Here is a 20171-nt window from a genome sequence, read left to right as displayed (position 1 = left end):
CTTGGCTTGAGGCCCATTTCTCATGTCTTCATGTTTTTCCTGGATTCCACATGTCTGCTGTGCGCCGTGGGTATACAGTAGGTGCTGCATATTCAGTGGTGAGCCACACTGAACACGGTGCTTGCTCTCAGGGACCTTCTGACCGTCAGGGAGCAGGCACGCAGCCTGCAGAAGAGATGAACGTTGGAGAGGTGGGGGGCGAGTTAGGCAGGTGGCCAGAGCAGGCCAGGGACATGGCCCACGCTGGCGCCTTTGGCAGGCTCCGTGTTTTTGAACGTCACTGTAGTCGAAGCATAATTAACAATCTGGAGCATAGTTAACAATTAACTCAAGCGCCACTTTCCCAAAAGCCATCTTTCACTCCAGCAAATACAGAAACGTCATGGCCCCTGTTGGTCTCCTTCATGTGTCACCATCAAGTGTTTTATTTTATTTGGGGAGGGGGAGGGGCAGGGGGAGAGAGAATCTCAAGTAGGCTCCCCGCCCAGTGCTGATTCCAGAGTGGGGCTGGATCTCATGACCCTGAGATTATGACCTGAGCCAAAATCAAGAGTCAGGTCGCTTAACCGACTGATCCACCCGGTTCTCTAACCATCACGTATTTTAGATTTCCCCCTGGGAAGCCTTCTTACGATCACAGGGAGTTGGAACGTATGTGTGGCATTTGTACGTGGTTGATTTGTTCCTTATTCTGCTTAAAACTGGCAGCTCTAGATCCCTTTGATCCTCCCCTGGGAGATTTGGGCAAGCGTTCTTGGTACAACATAGTCTTGTCAGCATCATAAGGTGTGTCAAGCACAGATCATGATGAACTCAAGGTTTAAAGCTTACCTTAAATTTTCCTGTATCTTCTTTATCAACTGTTTGGTTTTCACAGATCTCCCATCCAAATTACCAAGTAGACTTTTAAGTACCCACAGTTTCTAGTTGGTTATATTTTGTCATAAAAATCATTTCTCAGGGCACCTGGGTGGCTCCGTCAGTTAAGTATCTATCTTCGTCTCAGGTCATGATCCTGGGGTCCTGGGATCAAGCCCTGTGTGGGGCTTCCTGCTCAGCAGGAAGCCTGCTTCTCCCTCTGCCTCTGCCTGCTGCTCCCCAACTTGTGCTCTCTTTTTCTCTCTGTCAAATAAATAAATAAAATCTTTACACAAAAAAAGCATTTTTCACCTTTCATAAGTAACGGTCCAGAAATGGGAGAAGCCTAGGATCATGTGCTGGAAACGACCTACCAACACCCGGGGTGTTTGGGTCTCTGCATTGGAGATTATGCTGAGTGTCCTCACTAGGTTCGTTGGCGGCAGAAGGAGAGGGGACCTGCCTAGCCTTGGTGTGTGGTTATGTTCAAAGAGCAACTTGAACTCACAAGGCTTTCCAGTGCTCTCCCTCTTTCATTTTGTCTGCTTCCCATTTGCATGTAGTATAGCTCTGCTCCCTCTTTCCTTCGCTCATTACTTGAGACTGACAACCCTGTGGCAGGAAGGCTCACCATGTCACCTAGCAGCCCGTAAGCCATGTTCCATGTGGCTCTGTTCCACCTGACTGTGCAGATGCCCCATAGCCCCACACATGGCAGGGGCTCCCCAACTTTCATTCCCTCACTTGTGCCATTTCCGCATTATCTCTCTGCTTCCAAGTCCCCTATTCTTCCCCCTTCCTGTCTTTGCTTTTTGGAGCCTCGCTTTCCCCACCCACCCATTCCCGTGACTTTCCTTCTCCTTCTCTAGGGTTCATCCACCCAGCCTTTTTGGCTGACTCCCAATTTCTCACTCTGCTCATATTTTCTTCCCTGCCTGCCCACTATTTTGCTTCTGCCTCGCCTCATCTCCAGGACCTGTGTCTCACCTTCTGTGATACTAATTGCATCTGGCATTGAATTTTGATCAGTTACCCGACTGACAGCAGCAGACTGCGTGTGTGCATTGTTTAAACTCCATGGGCGGATCGCTGGTTTCTCCTGTCTTGCGTATGCCCAGCCCCCAGTGCCTAGATTGAGGTCTTGGTGTGGACAGGTGGGTGGCTAATACCTTGCAGTAGAATAAAGAAACAAATGGGGGCACCTGGGTGGCTCAGTCGGTTAAGTGTCTGCCTTCAGCTCAGGTCATGATCCCGGGGTCCTGGGATCAAGCCCCACACCCGGCTCCCTGCTCGGTGGGGAGTCTGCTGCTCCCTCCTCCACTGCCAGCTGCTCGCCCTGCTTGTGCTCTCTCACTCTCCCTCTGCGAAATAAATAAATAAAATCTTGTAAAAAAAAAAAAAAAAGCGGGGGGGGGGAGAAAAATTAATAAACACATTGCTGTCCATTATCCATAATTTCTGCTGCAGAAGAAATTTCTGGATCTTCAAGCTTCCAGACCCTATTGAGTAGATGAGACTGGGTGGATGGACAGATGACGGGCATAGAGAAGGCTCTGTGTTGTTTATCACACGACTGAGGAATAGTAAGTCAGGGTCTAATCATGACTCGTCCACTCCTGCGGCCTCGCATCAGAGAGCTGTAACCTCCCGCAGCGTAAGTTCATTGGTTTGAAAATGAGCTACATCACCAGAGTATGGGAGAAGAGATGTGTGTAAAAGCACTTTATGAATTCAGAACACCAGACCAGTAAGGCATCATTATGTTGCCTATGTTAATCATAATACAACTAGGAATTTAAAATTGGACTCTTCATGTTACAGATATGTGGTTTACTCTTTTTTAAAAAAAGATTTATTTATTTTAGAGAGAGAGAGAGAGAGCACCTGCGAGTGGGAATGCACTAGTGAGGGGAGGGGCAGAGGATTGCAAGCAGTCTCTCCACTGAGCATGGAGCCCGATGCAGGGCTCGATCTCACCACCCCGAGATCACGACCTGAGCCGAAATCAGGAGTCAGATGCCTAACTGACTGAGCTATCCAGGCGCCCCTGTGATTTACTTCTAAATCCAACTGTTGGAGGAATGTATCTCATCATCAAATGCTAAATGATGGCATGGACTTGAGGCCATCGAGAGTAATTTATAGAAAAGCCTCCCTGCTGTAGGGATTTAGGACTGAGCATAGACATACCCACACAAAAACAGTGAAACTGTGTACGCACTTGTAATAGCAAATGTTTACGCAAATCAGTGCGATGGTTTCCCTTCAGCCGATTTTTATTTTTTTAATGCCAAGATGTCATTCATAGTGTCCTGGTTTTGCAACGGCTGACTTGTGCCTTGCCCAGCCCCCTGAGTTGCCTATCTTAAGTTTCAAAATTCAGAAACTTGAACTTGTTTTGTTTCGTTCCCAGACTGTGGGAGAGGTGCTCACTGCATCCATCAAAGATGTTAATTAAGGTCTTTCCTCATTAATTTTCTTCTTTTCGCCGTACGTTGGCCCTCTCAGGGTAGAGAAATGGGTCGGACCCATCTCACTAAATTGAGTCATGGTGACTGCATCTGTTTCCTACCCTCACTGGGCTCCTCGGATTGGCAGGTGGACAAGGAGAGGGCTGAATTCAGAGCCTCCTTTAATGTCCCGCTTTTCCTGCTTTAGCAAGCCCCGTAGCCCGGGCATCCCTTAAGTAAGCTTTGCCATTCTAGCCCTCTTCTCCTGCCATTCCCACAGGCCATGCAGGACGCGCTGGCGGACCTTCCAGAGTGGTATGGAATAAAAGGCATGCAGGCCCACTGGATCGGGGACTGTGTGGGCTGCCGTCTGGACTTCGCATTGAAGGTGATGGAGCAAAGCCTGTCCGTGGATTCACGCTCACAGATCCACATATCTGCGGTTTCAGAACTCACCGAGCCAACCAAGCAGCAGCATCTCAAACTTGGCAATAGCCACGTTTTTAAAAGTGCAAAGAAAGAGGCGAAATTGATTTTAATAACGTATCTTTATTTAACCCATTGTATACCAAGAAATGATCGTTTCAGGACGTGAGGAAACCATCGACACTCGAGTTTTCGTACAGAGTCTTTGAAATCTGTGCTCTCTTACGTGTAGAGCAACGCTGGCCACATTCCAAGTGGTTCCATCGCCTCCTACTGCTACAGGCCACCCTCCTGGTCAGCACAGGTAGAGGGTTTTCTGTGGGTCCAGGAACTCCCTGAGATGAGGTGCAGAAGGCTGTGTGGGCATTTTCCTGTGCAGCAGGCCCAGAGCTCCAAGGTGTTCATGTCACAAAGCAGGTTAAAAGCCAACAAGCCAAGGGTGACACCACCTCAAAGCAGGGCACACCCGAAGCTGGTGAGGGTCCTGGGCTGACTCAGGGTTCAAAAGATCCTACCTGTGTGGAAACACTGGTCAGAGGTCACTACCGAAAGCCCACCTCCTCCAAAAGGTGCCCTCCCCAAACCTTTCTCTTTGTCCTTACAAGACAAGATGGTTGTTTTGCTGTTTCTTACCTGGGAAGGTTCTGGGGGTTTTGGTTTTTTGTTTTGTGTTTTGTTTTAATTCCTCAGATGTCTCCTCCCTATGCAAGACTTTTGTCCCCTTAGCTACAGACCCATCCCTCACCTTAGGCCAGACCTTGAGAAGGAGGGGACGGCAGCCAAGAGACAGAGTTGACCTACTTTTCTAGACTCCTCCTATTGACAGCCATGCCGGTGTCTGCTGAGCTCCTGCTGCCTGTCACAGAGCTCACACTTGCCTGGGTCGTCTCCTCACAAATGTGGTCCACTTCACTCCCAACTGCAGACACGGGAAGCCCACCCCCCACCCCCATGAGGGAGCAGGGACTTTGAAAACCAAATCCTGAAATGACCAAATTCTGTCACCACTTTCCTGAGAAGGTGGTGAGATTTCTGAAATTCAGTCCAGCTGCTACTTTGGTTCAGACTCTTGGGGCCATTTCTTTTGGGGTCCTGCACATTAGACTGGGTCGGGCCCCCGTGTCAAAAGGCCTTGGCTTCTCATCCAGGCTGAAGGTGGTGGGTCTCTGAGCCATTCGGCCGCTGAACAGGAAATGGCTTCCACGTTCTCTCTCTTCCCCAACATTTTATTAATGAAAACGTTTCCGTCTCCATTCCTGGACCCACCTGAAAATGAGATGTCTCAGGGGAGGGAGCACTCTCAGTCTGGCAGGTACAGGACCTAAGTCTGGCTCCACAGGGGACCCCTAGCCAGCACTCAGGCCATAGTATACACTTGCCCGTCACTGGCCCACTCTGAGCACATCTGAGTGAATGTGTGAAGGCAGGAGCATCTGTCTCCTTGTGTCTGTCGTATAATTAGCATTCAGTTGATGCCTAATGTATACCTCTTGTTTCAGAGGCATTTAACCAGCCTATGACTGTGCTCAGGCGTGACCTGAGGTGTCTTCTCTTTCCTCTTCAGAAAGTTTTAGCCTCAGTGACTGTTTTTCTGGTTAGAAAAGCAGATGCCTTTATTTATTTATTTATTTATTTTACTATAAATCCCGGAGGAAAAGATAGCTCCTTTCTCACAACCTTGATAGTTATTTTTTTTTTAAGATTTTATTTATTTATTTGACAGAGAGATAGATCACAAGTAGGCAGAGAGGCAGTCAGAGAGAGAGGAGGAAGCAGGCTCCCCACTGAGCAGAGAGCCCGATGCAGGCCTCGATCCCAGGACCCTGGGATCACGACCTGAGCCGAAGGCAGAGGCTTTAACCCACTGAGCCACCCAGGCGCCCTTGATAGTTATTTTTGATTTATGAACAAAAGAGCCAGGAGAATGAGGGAGGCATCTTTCCCAGCATGCTTTGACCACGTTCGATTCTGAGCTGCCACATATGTCTGGCAGTGGGCACCAGACTTCTCGAAGAGAAATAGTGATCGTCGTCTCTGTTGTCTATGTCTGCCCAGTCCAGGGGTCACCTCAGGGCTCCACATCCCTGGGGTGCAGCCCGGAACTGTCCCAGGTGTTTGGGCTTGAGGAGGGGAGGGGAGGAGGGGACGTGGCCCGGGAGCACGACAGCCCCAAAGGATCCCTGAGGAAGGAAATGGCTCTGCTTTTACCTACCAGGTGGATGGTCAAGTCACCGGAGAAAAGCTGACCGCCTACACGGCCACACCCGAGGCCATCTATGGCACCTCCCACGTGGCCATCTCTCCCAGCCACAGACTCTTACACGGGCACAGCTCGCTGAAGGAAACCTTCTGGAAGGCACTCGTCCCTGGCAAAGGTGAGCTGGCGAATTCGGGCTAACACGGGGATCACACCTTCCAGCTGGACAGCGAGCGCTTCCAGGGTTGACGGGCCTTTCCCATACGTTGTCCTGTGTGATTTGTTCCTCACCCGGGCCTCACCTGTTAGTTTTCTATTTTCCCAACAGGATAAATGAGAGATTAGAAAATGTCGCCACCCCTGATTGCGCTTTGAGTGGCCGGTTGCTCGGCTTCTTGAGTTTCTGACCAAAAGCTCAACTCTTCCTTTAGATACAGTCTAGCCTTAAGGGTCTTTCTGACAGGAATAGCATCTTCTGCTTAACTTGTAATTCCATCGTCAGATAAGACAATCCTGATGATGGCGACAAGGAAGAAGCTGGTGAGAATCAGAGAAAGCATTTTCAACAACTTCGTTTTATCGTTTTAAAGAATTCCCACAGTCATCTGAGCAGCTGAACAGGGTCCCGTTCAGCACGAGGCCTTGGGTCAGTGGATCAGGCTGACCCGGAATGGACCCAGCAGGTCTTCCTGGCCTGTGAGGATGTGGGGAGTGCCTGGGCGTTAGTCAGGAGGTTGCGGGTGCGAGCAGCAGAAGGCACCCCCGGCCAACCCAGAGGACAAAGGGAACCTCCTGGAGGCCGTGGGCAGCTTGCTGACTAGCAGGAACTAGTCTGGAAGAGGACCCGGATCAGGCAGCTGTGGGGGGTTTGGCAGCGGGAACTAACAGTCTCCTGAGCACCACTGACTGAGCGAGTCTGCTCTCACCTCACCTCAGTGTGTGGGGTACTGGGTCCGAGATTCCCGTTGTAGGGCAAGGGGTCTGGATGGTATAACTGAAGCCCGTGGCCTTTCTCTTGGGCAAGGGAAGGTCAGACACCTTCCTTGTTCGACTACCACGACCAGAACCAGGGAGGAGGGGTCGCTGCCCAGAACCAACTCAGAGGCTCTTACTAGAAGGGAGGCAGTGTGGACCCTGGGCAGGCAAAAGGAGGTCCCCCGTCGATTAGAAGTAGGTCTCTGGGGGCGCCTGGGTGGCTCAGTGGGTTAAAGCCTCTGCCTTCGGCTCAGTTCATGATCCCAGGGTCCTGGGATCGAGCCCCGCATCGGGTTCTCTGCTCAGCGGGGAGCCTGCTTCCTCCTCTCTCTCTGCCTGCCTCTCTGCCTACTTGTGATCTCTGTCAAATAAATAAATAAAATCTTAAAAAAAAAAAAAAAGAAGTAGGTCTCTGGAGGGGGCGCCTGGGTGGCACCATTGGTGGAGTGTCACCTCCTGGTTTCCACTCAGAGTCGTGAGATCGAGCCCCGCGTCAGGCTCCATGCTCAGCATGGAGCCTGCTTGACATTCTTTCTCTCCCTCTCCCTCTGCCCCTCCCCCATCATTCTCTCTCTCTAAAATAAATAAATAAATAAATCTTAACAACAACAACAAAAAGAAGAATAAGAAGAAAAAGAGGAAGAAGCAGGTCTCTGGAGAAATGTAAATTTTTCTGTGAAAGTCTCATCCTTATTCTCTTTTCACAAACTCTAAATTCCAACCCGAAGAACACAGTCTGAATTCTCGGGGTCTGTGAATTATTTGACTTCACAAAAATGGTTTGCAGAATAATGCAGAGTGTTTCCTTTTAATTGCTATTCCTAAGATAACCAGAATGAAAGGCTTCCTGGTATCAGGCTAGAAAGATAGTGTCATTCCAACTTACCTCTGCGGAAGACTTTTAATGGTTTACTTCCAGCATTGAAGGCAGGTTCAAACCAGTGAGCGTTTCGGAGGAGCCTGCTGGTGCTAAGCGCTAGAGCATGTGCAGAGGGCCGATCTCTGTCCTGCCTCCCCCCGCCCCCGCCCTGTGACCATGACAGAGGAGGGCCAGACACATGTGTGGCACACTCCAGCCCGAGAGAGGTACCACTTGCCATCATCTCCCATTGTTACGTACTGAAACAGAAAAAAGACTTGTGTTGAAATTCCAGTGTTGTGCTTATAAAGTCCCGGGTAGCTGTCTGTTTGCTTTTCCACTTACTCCAAAGAAAAACTGGATTCTTTTCAACTCTTTAGTTGAAAGGGAAAAACTCATCGTTTTTTACTCTCATGAGCACTCGGAGATTCCTTGTGGGCTGTGATGGTTGAAGAATATCTAAAATGGAAAAACTAAAAAATGTAAACATCTAGCCCTTAGATTTCGTTTTCTTACAGTTAACCTGGGGACACACATTAAAACGAGGTAATATTAACAGGGGCTTCATGAGACCATGCATTATGAAAGACAGAGCTCCTGGCATGAAAGGCCCTGTATAAATTCCAAACATTTTGATATGTAAAAAGTTAAATTATTTTCGCAAATGCAAAGAGCTACGTTTTCATGGTCATTCTGGGTATTGTCACCTTTGACCTGTCCCATCATTTCATTTTAGCGCTGAATGGCTTGCCAGCTTCGTCCTCACCTCTTTTTTTTTTTAAAAAAGATTTTATTTATTTATTTGAGAGAGAGACAGTGAGAGAGAGCATGAGCGAGGAGAAGGTCAGAGAGAGAAGCAGACTCCCCGTGGAGCTGGGAGCCCGATGCGGGACTCGATCCCGGGACTCCAGGATCATGACCTGAGCCGAAGGCAGTCGTCCAACCAACTGGACGTACCACTCTTTTTAATCTCAGAAATAATTCCAAATGGAACATTACACTTGGCTCTGTATTTTCCAATTCTAATTTTCAGACTAGGAATACTCTTGCAGAAGTCAACTTATTCAAAGTCTCAAGATTAATTTGCATGTCAAGTCTCTGGATTTTGACATGTGGCATTGGTTACGTAAGGCCAGTAGTGTGCCTTGGCAATGGCAGTTTTTCTAAAAAGCGAATTAAAACTCACCGTATGAATATGGATGTATGCTTTCTTCGGCCTTGGAGGTGATATTTGAAACCTGAGCGTCCTGTCGCTGTTGTCTGTTACCACTGTCTGTTACCACCGACAGGCGGCTTGATTTTTTTCTCCTCTGGTGTCAGGTTTTGAGGGTGACTAGTGACCACTGAAAGTCAGGGCAGCACACGGCTGTGACACCAATGTATCACTTGAAGGAGGTTCAATCCTCAAACGGGTTCCCTCAGCCGCTAACTTGGTTTCTGCGTAGCAGCTCCTGCGTGGGCAGAAGATGGTGAAGGTTCTGGTCCCAGAGCCATCCTGTGAGTTAAGGAAGGTCACTTCACCTTTGTGAGTTTGGCCCTCCCAGCCAAGTGGGCAGAGCAGTTGTGGGGGGCCCTGCGGGTACGGAAGGAGCCCCGTGGGGCTCAGTGGAGGGGGATGACACGCATAGATCGGGGGGCATGCTTGGCAGAGGGCAGGCAGGAGGGCCGGCAAACCACGAGTTAAGAGATGGTGAAGACAAGAGAATAGCGGTTGTCAGAATGGCGGGGCCATAGCAGCTCCCAGAAGTTTCTGGAAGGCAGCAAGGGCAGAGGCTTTGGGGACACTGCCCTGATTTCTGGGTTGCTGGTGTTATTGACAGAAGTACTGTGTTTTTTGCTCAGCTTCGTCTGATTTGGCACAGATTCCTTTAGGAGAGCAAAAAGTCAGGTGTTTCCCCATAGAGTTCTTCAAACTGAGTTTATTTCTATCATTCACATTGCCTCCTTCTCTCAGTTGACCGCCTCTGACTTAAGTCATGTTATGTAAGCTCTGACTTGATGGGAGCTAGAAACCATAAAAACCATCAATAGGGAAATATCTTCAGAGTTCTAGAAGCTGTTCTGTCTCTTTCCTGGCCTCTTTTCTTAAATTTCTAATATTAAAATAATATTCAAACCCTGAGGCTTTGGAATACACATTTCAGGATCTGAGTCACTGGTGGTCTCCACAAGGCACTTTTTTTCGCCAAAAGGTTAAGTGAGGTCTCCCTAAAGGGTACCACAGAACCCCACATCAGAGAGCACATCAGAGAGCTCTTGCCACATCAGAGAGCAAGAGACTCATCTCCCGGGGAGCCCCGGAGCATTAAATAATTCATTGCTCACTCTTGGTTGGCCTGCCCCCTTTCTGCTCAGAATGTGTATGGGTTTGGATGCTGTAGGTTTTAGTCTGTTCTTTAATCAAACAGTTCCCTCTACCATCCTTCCAGCACATGCTGATAGATGCTCTGTGGAGGGAAGAGCCTCTGCGCTCACATAACCTGGGATAAACAGAGATGAACAGGTTGCTTTGTTCCAGGACTTCTCAGAACCTTTGCACATCTGTTGTGCACCACGACTGTCTCCGAGAGCGCGTCACATGGCACTTCCCACGCTTCCTTGACTGCACAACCCTATTCCCAGAGTATCCCCGAGCGGAGCACTGCTTTGCTGATCACTGAGCAAAAGCCATCTGTTTGTTTGTTTTTTCCAGAGGGCACGAAACACCTGCCTGCTCTGCAGGGGGGCCCCAAGGGCAGAGGGCACCTTTGAGCCTGGAATGCTTCCTTTTGTCGAAAGCATCTGGCAGTTATGGAATCCTTGTAGGAAATGCCTCGGTTAATGCCAGATTTCTCTGTGGCCTCCTTGCGTCCTGCTTCACGAGGGCAGAACCTGACTGAGGAGAAACACAGAGAGCTCTCGATCTGGTCCAGAGCTTCCGATTTTAGTTTTGTTCTCTCTAAGAAATCGATTTTGACCAGGTGCGTCGAGCATGCAAGGTGCTGCCGTGAATTCATTACCAATCGGCTTAATACTTAAATTCATACTCTGATTTTTTTTTTCTTTTCTAGTGGAAAAACTGCCCTGCTAGAACTTTGAGGTAGGAAAAATGAAAAAAGCAAAAAGCCAAAAACCCAACCCCAACCCAACTGTTTCATGTAGTATGCTACATTTTTTTCTTTTTTTTCTTGTAATGACTTTATTGAGATATAATTCACCCCTAATTGAAGGTGGACAATTCCGGGCATTGTTAGTATATCCACAGAATTACGCACAGTTTTAGAACGTTTTTGTCACCCCCAAAGAGATCCCGTACCCTGTCCCCACTGTTTACCACAGCCCTAGGCGACCGCTGGTCTGCTTTGTGCATAGATCTGCCAATCCTGGACATTTCATATAAATAGAACCATGCAGTATTTTGTCCTTTTGTGACTGTCTTCTTTCACTTAGTATAATGTTTTCAAGGCTCGTCCGTGCTGTGGCCTCTGTCAGTACTTAATTCCCTTTTATTTCAGAATAACATTACGCATTTGAGTTGTCCATTCACTGGTTGATGGACATTCTAGCTACTTCCTCGCACCTATGAGGGGTGCCACTGTGAACACAGGTACGGATTTCCGTGTGGACGTATGCTTTCATTTCCTCAGGTATGTACCTGGGAGGGGACCTCCCAGGTCATATGGTAGCTCTGTGTTTAACTGGCCAAGGAAGTATCAGAGTTTCCCTTAGCAGCTGCCAGTTCCTCTCCATCTTCGCCAACACCTGTTATTGTCTGTCTTTCTGACGGTGATCCTCCCAGGGGGTCGGGAGTGGAATCTCATTGTGGGTTTGATTTGCATTAGCCCAATGGCTAGTGATGCTGCACATCTTTGCATGTGTCTGTTGGCTGTTTGTGTATCTTCTTGGGAGAAATGTCTACTCAGGCCCTCCGCCCAGTTTTTAATTGAGTTGTCTTTCCGTTGTTGGTTTCTTATAGTTCTTAACATATTCTAGATACAAGTCCCTTCTCAGATGTATGATTTACAGAAATGTTCTCCAGTTCTCTAGATGTTCTTTTCACTTTCTATTTTACATGTAGGTCCTTCATCCATTTTTGAGTTAATTTTTATATACAGCAAACTAGGGGTCTGCCTTCGTTCTTTGCATGTGGTCATATTGCCTTTTTTTTTTTTTTAAGTATTTTAGTTATTCATTTGAGAGAGCAAGAGGGAGTGAGAGAGCACATGCGAGCTGGGAGAGGAGCAGGGGGGAGGAAGAGAGAAAGAATCTTAAGCAGACCCCTCACTGAGCACGGAGCCCGATGCGGGGCTCAGTCCCACGACCCCGAGATCATAACCTGAGCTGAAATCAAGGGTCGGATGCTTAACCCACTAAGCCACTGGGGTGCCCCAGTGTGTGGTCGTGTTCCCACAGAAATGTTCCTTAAAGATCATTCAGCTTCTGTCTTTATGTTTTGGTCTTCACGTAACATGATTTCAGACAGTGGGGTGGGGGTGAGGGTTGTTCATTTTTAGGCTGGCTTCTTCTTTTTTTTAAGATAGATTTATTTATTTATTTATTTGACAGACAGAGAACACAAGTAGTCAGAGAGGCAGGCAGAGAGAGAGTGGGAAGCAGGCTCCCTGCCAAGCAGAGAGCCCGATGTGGGGCTCGATTCCAGGACCCTGGGATCATGACCTGAGCCGAAGGCAGAAGCTTTAACCCACTGAGCCACCCAGGCACCCCAGCCGGCTTCTTTTTTAGTCTTTCTTAATCCATACACAATATTCCATTCACTGGATGAACCATACTATTCTCAGTCTTTCCTATCATGTTGAACATTTGGCCTTTCCATGTTTGGAGCTGTTGCAGACATAGCTGCTGTCAACATTTATATCCACATAGCTCTTTTCCTCTGTAGAATTACTTCCTTAAGAGACAGTCCGCTGAGTGGGATTTACTTGTTCACAGGTTATGAGCATTTTTCTAGTTCTTTTTTTTTTTTAATCTATCTATCTATCTATCTATCTATCTATTTATTTATTTTTCACTTTTCTAGTTCTTGTTACAGGTTGCTTTTATTGGTTTCTGAAAGGGCTGTAATCGGTTTATAGTGCCATATCCAATGATATACGAATTTCAGTGCAACTTTGGGAACATTGATGGTACCCTTCTGGAAGTTTTTGCTAACTTACCAGGTGTAAAATGACAATTCTTCAAGATAAATTTCTGTTTCTCTTTTTAAAAATTCACTTGTGTTTTGTAAGATCCAAGTGATATATGTATATTGCATGAAAAATCGAAGTCAAAGAGTATTAGCAGTAGCATGAGCTCCCTTAACCAGCCACTTTGAATTATTTCAGGTATGTGTTCCTTAGGGTTATAAGTTTGGTGGCTACGACAGAGTCCTGAAAACACCGTGACTTAAAAAGACAGTTTATTTCTTGCCCACGTGAATCTCAAAGCAAGTATGACAAGTCTGCTCTGTGAGCCAGTCAAGACCAAGGCTCTTTTCTGCCTTCCCACTCTGTTCTTCTAGGGTCTTGCCCTTACCTGTGTGTTCTGAGCTGTTCTACACTTCATCTGTGTTGCAGTAGGTCAGAAGAAGGCCACGTTCCTTCCCTCTGAGAGCATGCCCTAGAAGTTGCTTTTGCACGTACCCCTAGGCCACACCTAGTGCAGGGAAGGCTGAGCAGTGGTGCTGTGAGCTATGCAGATATGTGTGCAACTAAACGTTCTGTGGCTGAATCGTAAAGCGAGTCAGGGCTGGGGCCAACTCTCGGTCTGTGCCACAGCTGTTTCTTTGGTCCAGACCTCCACGTGTCTGTATAATACACCTACCTTGTTCCTTCTCAGTTCACCAGTTCTCGACATGACACTGCAACATTTACTCGTGCATCACCTCCCCTCATCTTCCATCCTTCTTCATCACATTTTATCGTAATTACAGACTTAGCACACGTACACATCATCTTTGAGAAGGGGCAGTACGGAATCAGAAGTATGGGTCTCCATTTTGAGAAGTGTCAGCCCTTGGGCAGCTCAGGGCAGCAGGTACTTCCCAGCCTTGGGGCCATAGGTGCTACTGAACCTCTGCCCTGGAGACCCATTTGGGTTATATGTCACTCTGTCCCCACTGTAACCTGTCTTGTGCTTCCTGATCCCCACAAGGGAAGATGAGAGAAGAGAAGAGCTGGCTTAGATGCCTACAGAACCTATGTTTCCCTTTTGAAAAGAATAAATCCTTCTTCCTGGGCATATCTTAACTTTGAAGTTCATAAAACATAGATAACTATATAAAGTAGTAAAATGTGGCAAATATAAATAGTAAGAGTTCACAAATTAGAACTGTTGTCAGTTGCTCATGTTGCAGTGAGCTCAAGTGAACTCACTAATTATTTACCCCTTTCCTCCCTTCTTCCTGTGGGACTATGTTTGTGTCTTCATGCTTCCATTCCTGTGGATAGTTAAGTATTTTATTATGGCCACATAAATATCTCTCACAACTGAGCTAAGTATACTATGATTACATTTTCCTTTTGGTAATATACTTTCTGTTTTGCCTGAAGTTAGTGATGTCCTTTTTTTTTTTTAATTTGCTTTGTGTTCTTTGAATTTCTGAGTCTTTTCACGCCTCCCAGAGGCTCTTTAAAATATATTCCAATTTATCAGATAATGTCTTGATCCTCCTTTTTTGCCCTGAAGTTGCTTCCTGGGCCCTCTATCCTGCACAGGCCTGACCTAGTCACTCTCTAGGCCTCTGCTGCCCATCTGCCATCCTACAGCTTCCTTCTGTCTTTGTTCTAAGAGTGTCCTGACCCTCTTTCCTCTGTGAGGTTCTCTGTTTCCTAGATCCCATTTCTATGTCTTTCTTGATTTATCCCTTTGTTTTGCTGAAACACATCCTCCATTATCTCCTAGAAAAGAGTAGGTAGGAAGAACTCTCCTGCTCTCTGCTTAGTTATTCTCTACTCTCCTATCCACTTCTGTCTTCGGATGTTAGGATTTGGAATTCCAGAAATCTCCTTAGTCATCATAGGTTTTTGTGTTGCTTTTCTGTACATTCGAGGTATTTTTCAAAAGGAAAACGGGGCAGCAGGAACATCTTTACCATCTGTAAAGTAAAAATGCCATTTCACTTCTTGGTTCTGAGCTTAGACAAATATTTTTGTGTAGTTGCTTACTCTTTTGATTTTCTACTGGTGTGAATTGTCCATTAATACCTTCAAATAACAGATTCTTTAACAATTAGCACAAAACACAGAAGTCCTCCTGCTTATTTTTCTCGCTTGTCTCCTCTGAGACTCAGATGGTGTTAGTACCCCAGCTGTCACTCGCTCTCATTTTCAGATTGCCTCACGCCCGTGAAGGCTGTGAACATGCTCACCCAGCAGGAGGTCCCTGTCGTTATCTTGGCCAAAGCTGACTTGGAGGGCTCTCTGGATTCCAAAATAGGTAAGTAGCTATTAAAATATAATCAGGATAATATACGCAGCAGGCTTCGGATCAAAATACCAGCCTGTTGCTGTCAACTGGAAGAGCTCACTGCTGAGTCCACAGTCTGTTCTGCCTCTCTGGGAAAACGATAGGCCCCTTCATTCAGCCATTCCCTATTTAAGAGCTACATTTTGAAAACATACCCAGTATGCCACACCTTGCTGGTTGCTTTTGAGAATAATAAAACATGGCCCACAGATCTGGTCAGTAAAGCTCGTTGGTGAGACTCCTACGTATGACGTGGGGAGCAGTATAACTGAGATGGAATCTGATTTCAGAGCTCATATAATCAACAGCAACTGCAGAGATGGGGATTCTGACCGCAAGTGATGGACCGGACTATCCAGTTTTGGTGAAGGCTTGAGGAGGTGAACTTGAGCCCTCTAGGGAAGGACATAGCAGTCAAGTGGAAGGTGCATTTAGAACTGTGCATTGGATGTCCTCCGCAGCTTTGCTTACCCTGGGGAGTTCTGAGGTGTTGTCACCTAGCAGAGGCCGGGGGTGAACCGAGGACTGAGAACTAATGACACCAGTCCAAGATCCGCCCTTCGGGTGGACCCGAGCACCCTTCTTCCACAACATTCCCACTGAAGATCCCAGCCAGTCTCAAAGTGCCAAAAGCCTGCCGAGAAAGTTCTTCCGCACTCTCGATTTCTGGCAACCAAAAGAAACGGCATTTCTTATCGAAATCATGTTTTCCCTCCCGATTTCCAGATCAGTTTTTGACAAAGTGATTTGAAGAAACATCCAAACAGAAAATGGATATTAAGCCATTTGGGCCATTTCCTTCAGACCATTTAAACCTAGAAAGGGTGTTGCTTAAGGGAAATAATTCCTTCTGTTATTCTTTTGTATTTTACACTCAATAAGATTCATTAATGCTATTGCGAAGATAAGCAATAAAGGAAGCCGTTGTTGAAGCAGCTTTTGGTGTTTGAGGATGAGGGATGGGGAGGCACAGTATTTTGAGTCAAATTTCTGGCATAATATTGAACATTCTGAAAGGAAAGAATCTTGATTTTTTTTTTTTTTTTTGGATGTGCATGGAAATTATTTTCCCTGTGGTCTTGATTTCTCACAGTTACATTATTAACATTTTCTAAGTTACTGCTTCTTGACTTCCAAGATCAAACAATAGAAATAAAAAAGAGAGAAAGCAGTGTTTTCACCATCCCACCTGCATGTCACAGATAGTTCCCATCCTGCTCAGGCCCACAGAACCCACACTGTGGTCCACAGCATTCTTTATGTGGCCAAATAAACTTTTTGGCCATGGTGTCTCCATTCGAACATTTCTCCTGGTTACTCCAAACTATACACTTTGGGAATGCAGTGAGTGACTCTCTTCCTTCTTGACCATGAACACTTCCCAGTAATACTGCTTGTCGTTTGTCTTCACCCTCCCATGTCCTTCAAGTCCACTCCGAACATTTATTTGCCTTATTAGATGCTTTTTTTGGGGGGGGTCCATAATCTCAGCTGGAACGCTATAGAACTTTCTGCCATACCACGGAGCTCTGCGTCTTGCCAAGGAGCTCTAGAACACGTCTCCCAAACATGAAATCACCCTCGTCGGGCAGTGTTCCGGACACAACATAAACACAAACACAAGAGGTTGTTCACAGAAATCTGACTTTGGCACTTTGCGCGTTGTCCTTAGTCTTCCTGCTCAGTGGCCACGTGACGTGTTGTGTCTGCAGAGACATCAGCAGTTTTGACAGCTGACCCCGCCACAGGGGTCCTCCACCAGGGGCGATTTGGGCCCCCCACTGCAGGGGCATTTGGCAAATTTTCAGTCATTTTTCCGTCACTTTCGGGGAGTCCTGCTGGCAGAGACCAGTGGGCACTGCCCAACATCCTACGGTGCTCAGCACAGCCTCACGACGAAGTCAGGCCAAGACTGAGAGTCTGCCCTACAGCCCCGACCGCCGACAAGCTGGTTTTGACGCAGAGCTGAAGCCGAAGCAGCCCCACCTGGGCCCTCTGGATGATCGATTTGCTTATGTTCAACTCCCATCTCAAGGGCACGTGTGCGTTGAAGAATAAATTTCTATTCGGAATGCATGTACCATTGCCTTTGGGAACAAAGCACAGTGTGAGGAAGCATGGTTGCCAGCTTTCCACTTTGGGACTGGATTTTTCTAGGGTGCCAGGAAATGCTGGAGCCGCCAGCCCTGCTTCTTAGGAGAGCGCCGCTGTCCTTGGTCCCGGAGGGAATTCAGACAAGACACTTCTCCAGATGCTCGCAGTTCACGATTTCAGTGACAAAAAGCCACCGGTCTCCAATCATCTATTTTAGAACCGCGACTATTTTTTTAAAAGAGAAACAAAGCACAGGAGAAAGACTGAAAGGCAGTGAAGCCGACATAGTAAACGGGTTGTAGGAGGGTAGGGGGTTTCTCCAAGACTGTCCTCCATTTTCCCAAGGAATGAGCTGCATTTTTAGAACTTCTGTAGCTAAAAGATAGTCTCCCTTAGGAAGCTAAAGCCGAGTGTCAGTGCTGTCCGTTATTTTGTGACTTGGGTATTTGCAAAGAAGGTGTTCTGTGTTTCTTTCTCTCTGAATAGGAATTCCGAGCACCAGCCCGGAGGACGCCACCTTGGCCCAGACCCTGGGTCTCGCCTACACCGAAGTCATTGAAACTTTGCCGGATGGCACAGAGAGGTTGAGCAGCTCTGCTGAGGTTGGTTCCCTGTGGTACGGGCCTCACAGCTTCTCAAATCATGACCTTGACCTGAGTTTGTTGAGACCTTTTCCTTCAGGTGCAGGTTACAACCTGCTACTTCACTCATCCCACCCACCCACCCCCACCTCACAATCTTGCAGCGTCATTTCATAACCTATGAAAACAAAACAATATTCTTTTTCAAGATCTAGAAATTTATCAACTCTAAGTCAAGCCCAATCCTAGAATAGTACGGTTATCATAATCACTATATTCTGGGCATCTTCTGCTTAGGGAAAAAAAAAAATTCCCTCTTCCAGGAAAACGGATTCCTTGGGAGGGTGATTGAAATTCGCTGTTTTTTCTGGAGATTTCTGTTCGCCCCAGATGACTGACTTGTTTCTGCCTAAATTTGAACTCAGGGATAGAAAATGAACATGGAGGCTGAATCATGTGTATTTGGGCCAGGTTTCCTCTTGCCAGGTGGTAGATCTGGCAGGACTTGACCTCAGCCTTGCTTTTGACCCAGACCGGGAAGTGCGATGGAAAGGGTAGGGTGAGGGGTGAGTGGGAAACAGCAGAGATGGTGTTTCTCCAACCTAAGCACAGCCCAGAATCAACTGGTGTCTCCCCGCGCCCCCCCCCCCCCCCCCCCCGCCTTGGAGAACTGATTCAGCAGCCCCAGGTAGAACCCAGGAACAAACATTTCTAACAGGTTTTCAGGTGCTGCTACTGATCAAGGATTCACATTTTGAGATTCACTGGCATGGAACCTTGTTCCTCAAAGTCTGGTCCCTGGACCAGGACCACTGCATCACTGGCCCCAGCCTGGGTGATCCTGATTCAATCAGGCCTGAAGATCTAGGATTTTCAGGTTTGGGATTATGTAGCTGGAGGGTGTTTTATAGATAGATAGATAGAGATAGGTAAAGATATATAAAAAGATTAAGAGTCTGGCCAGGTTTTTTTCCTTACCTGAGTGACAACATTTACTGACCTCACGTTTGTGCCTTCATGACATAAATGGTAGTAAGATGCTCGAGGTTGTTGAACCTTAAACCTTCTTTTTATTTATTTATTTTTTTTAGAGAGAAACAGCGAGAAAGGGAACACAAACAGGTGCAGAGGGGAAGGGAGAAGCAGGCTTCCCACGGAGCAGGGAGCCCAACTCGGGGATTGATCCCAGGACCCTGGGATCATGACCTGTTCGAAGGCAGACGCTTAACAACTGAGCCACCCAGGTGCCCTAAATCTTCTATATTGGAACAGAGCCACACCAAGGTGCCTGTAAGGGAGCCCTTGATAGCTCTCTTTATGCCCCATGATCGTAAGCTCCTTGTGGGCAGGGAGCAATGGAGCATCTTTATCTTTATCTCTGTGTCCCCAACGCCTAGCCGAAGCCTGGCACGTAGTAGGGACGTGGTCCATCCGCAGTGAACCAATTCCAGGGTCCCCACGGTCCCCACTGGCACTTCATGCCGGCTCAATTCTCAGCATTAGCTTGGCTCTCTGAAACGCGTCAGGGGAAGGGACAATTTCTCTTTTCTACTCTCAGTGTTCTGCTCTTCTCTCTATAAGATGGGAGCATTTAAATACAAAAGGAGTGGTTCGGGTCCATCCAGCTGTGGCCCCAATTCGTTCTCCTACTGGCCTGAATTACTTCTGCTTTAGGATATTGAATTTTCCTTCTTCCTGGATTATTTTTTCCCCCAACAGGGGACTCATCATTAGAAATACATATTGTGCACTTTTTTGTTGGCAGCTCAGGGCTGAGAATTGGCGATCCCTGGGCTATCTCGGGGCTCAGGTGACAAGCAGAGCCACAGAACCAAGGCCAGTTTGCCCCTGCGACCCAGTGGACACGGCGCCTTGGGGTCACGGTATTTTTTAGGGGGGGTCCCCGAAAAGATGTTAATTTCTTTTAAAATCAGAGGAGGAAAAGTGAATTTTTAGGGTCAAAATCCTGTTCATCTTCCTTCAATACAGTCATAAAACATAACTTTAATACTTCCTAAGGATGGGGCACCTGGGAGACTCATTGGTTAAGTGTCTGCCTTCAGCTCAGGTTACGATCCCAGGATTCTGGGACTGAGTCCCGCATCGGGCTCCCTGCTCAGCGGGGAGTCTACTTCTCTCTCTGCCTCTGCCTACTGCTCCCCCTGCTTGTGCTCTGTATCTCAAATAAATAAATAAAAATCTTCACTTTTAAAAAAAAAAAATCTGTCCTAGGGAGAGGGAGGAAAGGGCCACAGAGGTGAAGATCCCTAGGGTCATGAAGTCACAAC

At 47.2% G+C, this 20171-nt stretch overlaps 1 protein-coding gene across 3 annotated transcripts in view; it reads left to right on the top strand.

Moving 5' to 3' along the window:
• LARS2 (leucyl-tRNA synthetase 2, mitochondrial) overlaps positions 1-20171 on the top strand; it is a 151527-nt gene that overhangs the window by 82047 nt on the left and 49309 nt on the right. For all 3 annotated transcript variants that reach the window (XM_047695976.1, XM_047695984.1, XM_047695991.1), the window contains exons 8-11: positions 3589-3696; positions 5950-6109; positions 15074-15178; positions 17789-17904. In XM_047695976.1, coding sequence (XP_047551932.1) covers positions 3589-3696; positions 5950-6109; positions 15074-15178; positions 17789-17904 — 489 coding nt within the window. The remainder of the gene's footprint in view (positions 1-3588; positions 3697-5949; positions 6110-15073; positions 15179-17788; positions 17905-20171) is intronic.

This window comes from Lutra lutra, chromosome 1 (assembly GCF_902655055.1).
Source record: "Lutra lutra chromosome 1, mLutLut1.2, whole genome shotgun sequence".
Taxonomy (NCBI): domain Eukaryota; kingdom Metazoa; phylum Chordata; class Mammalia; order Carnivora; family Mustelidae; genus Lutra; species Lutra lutra.
This window is presented reverse-complemented; position numbering and strand designations above follow the sequence as displayed.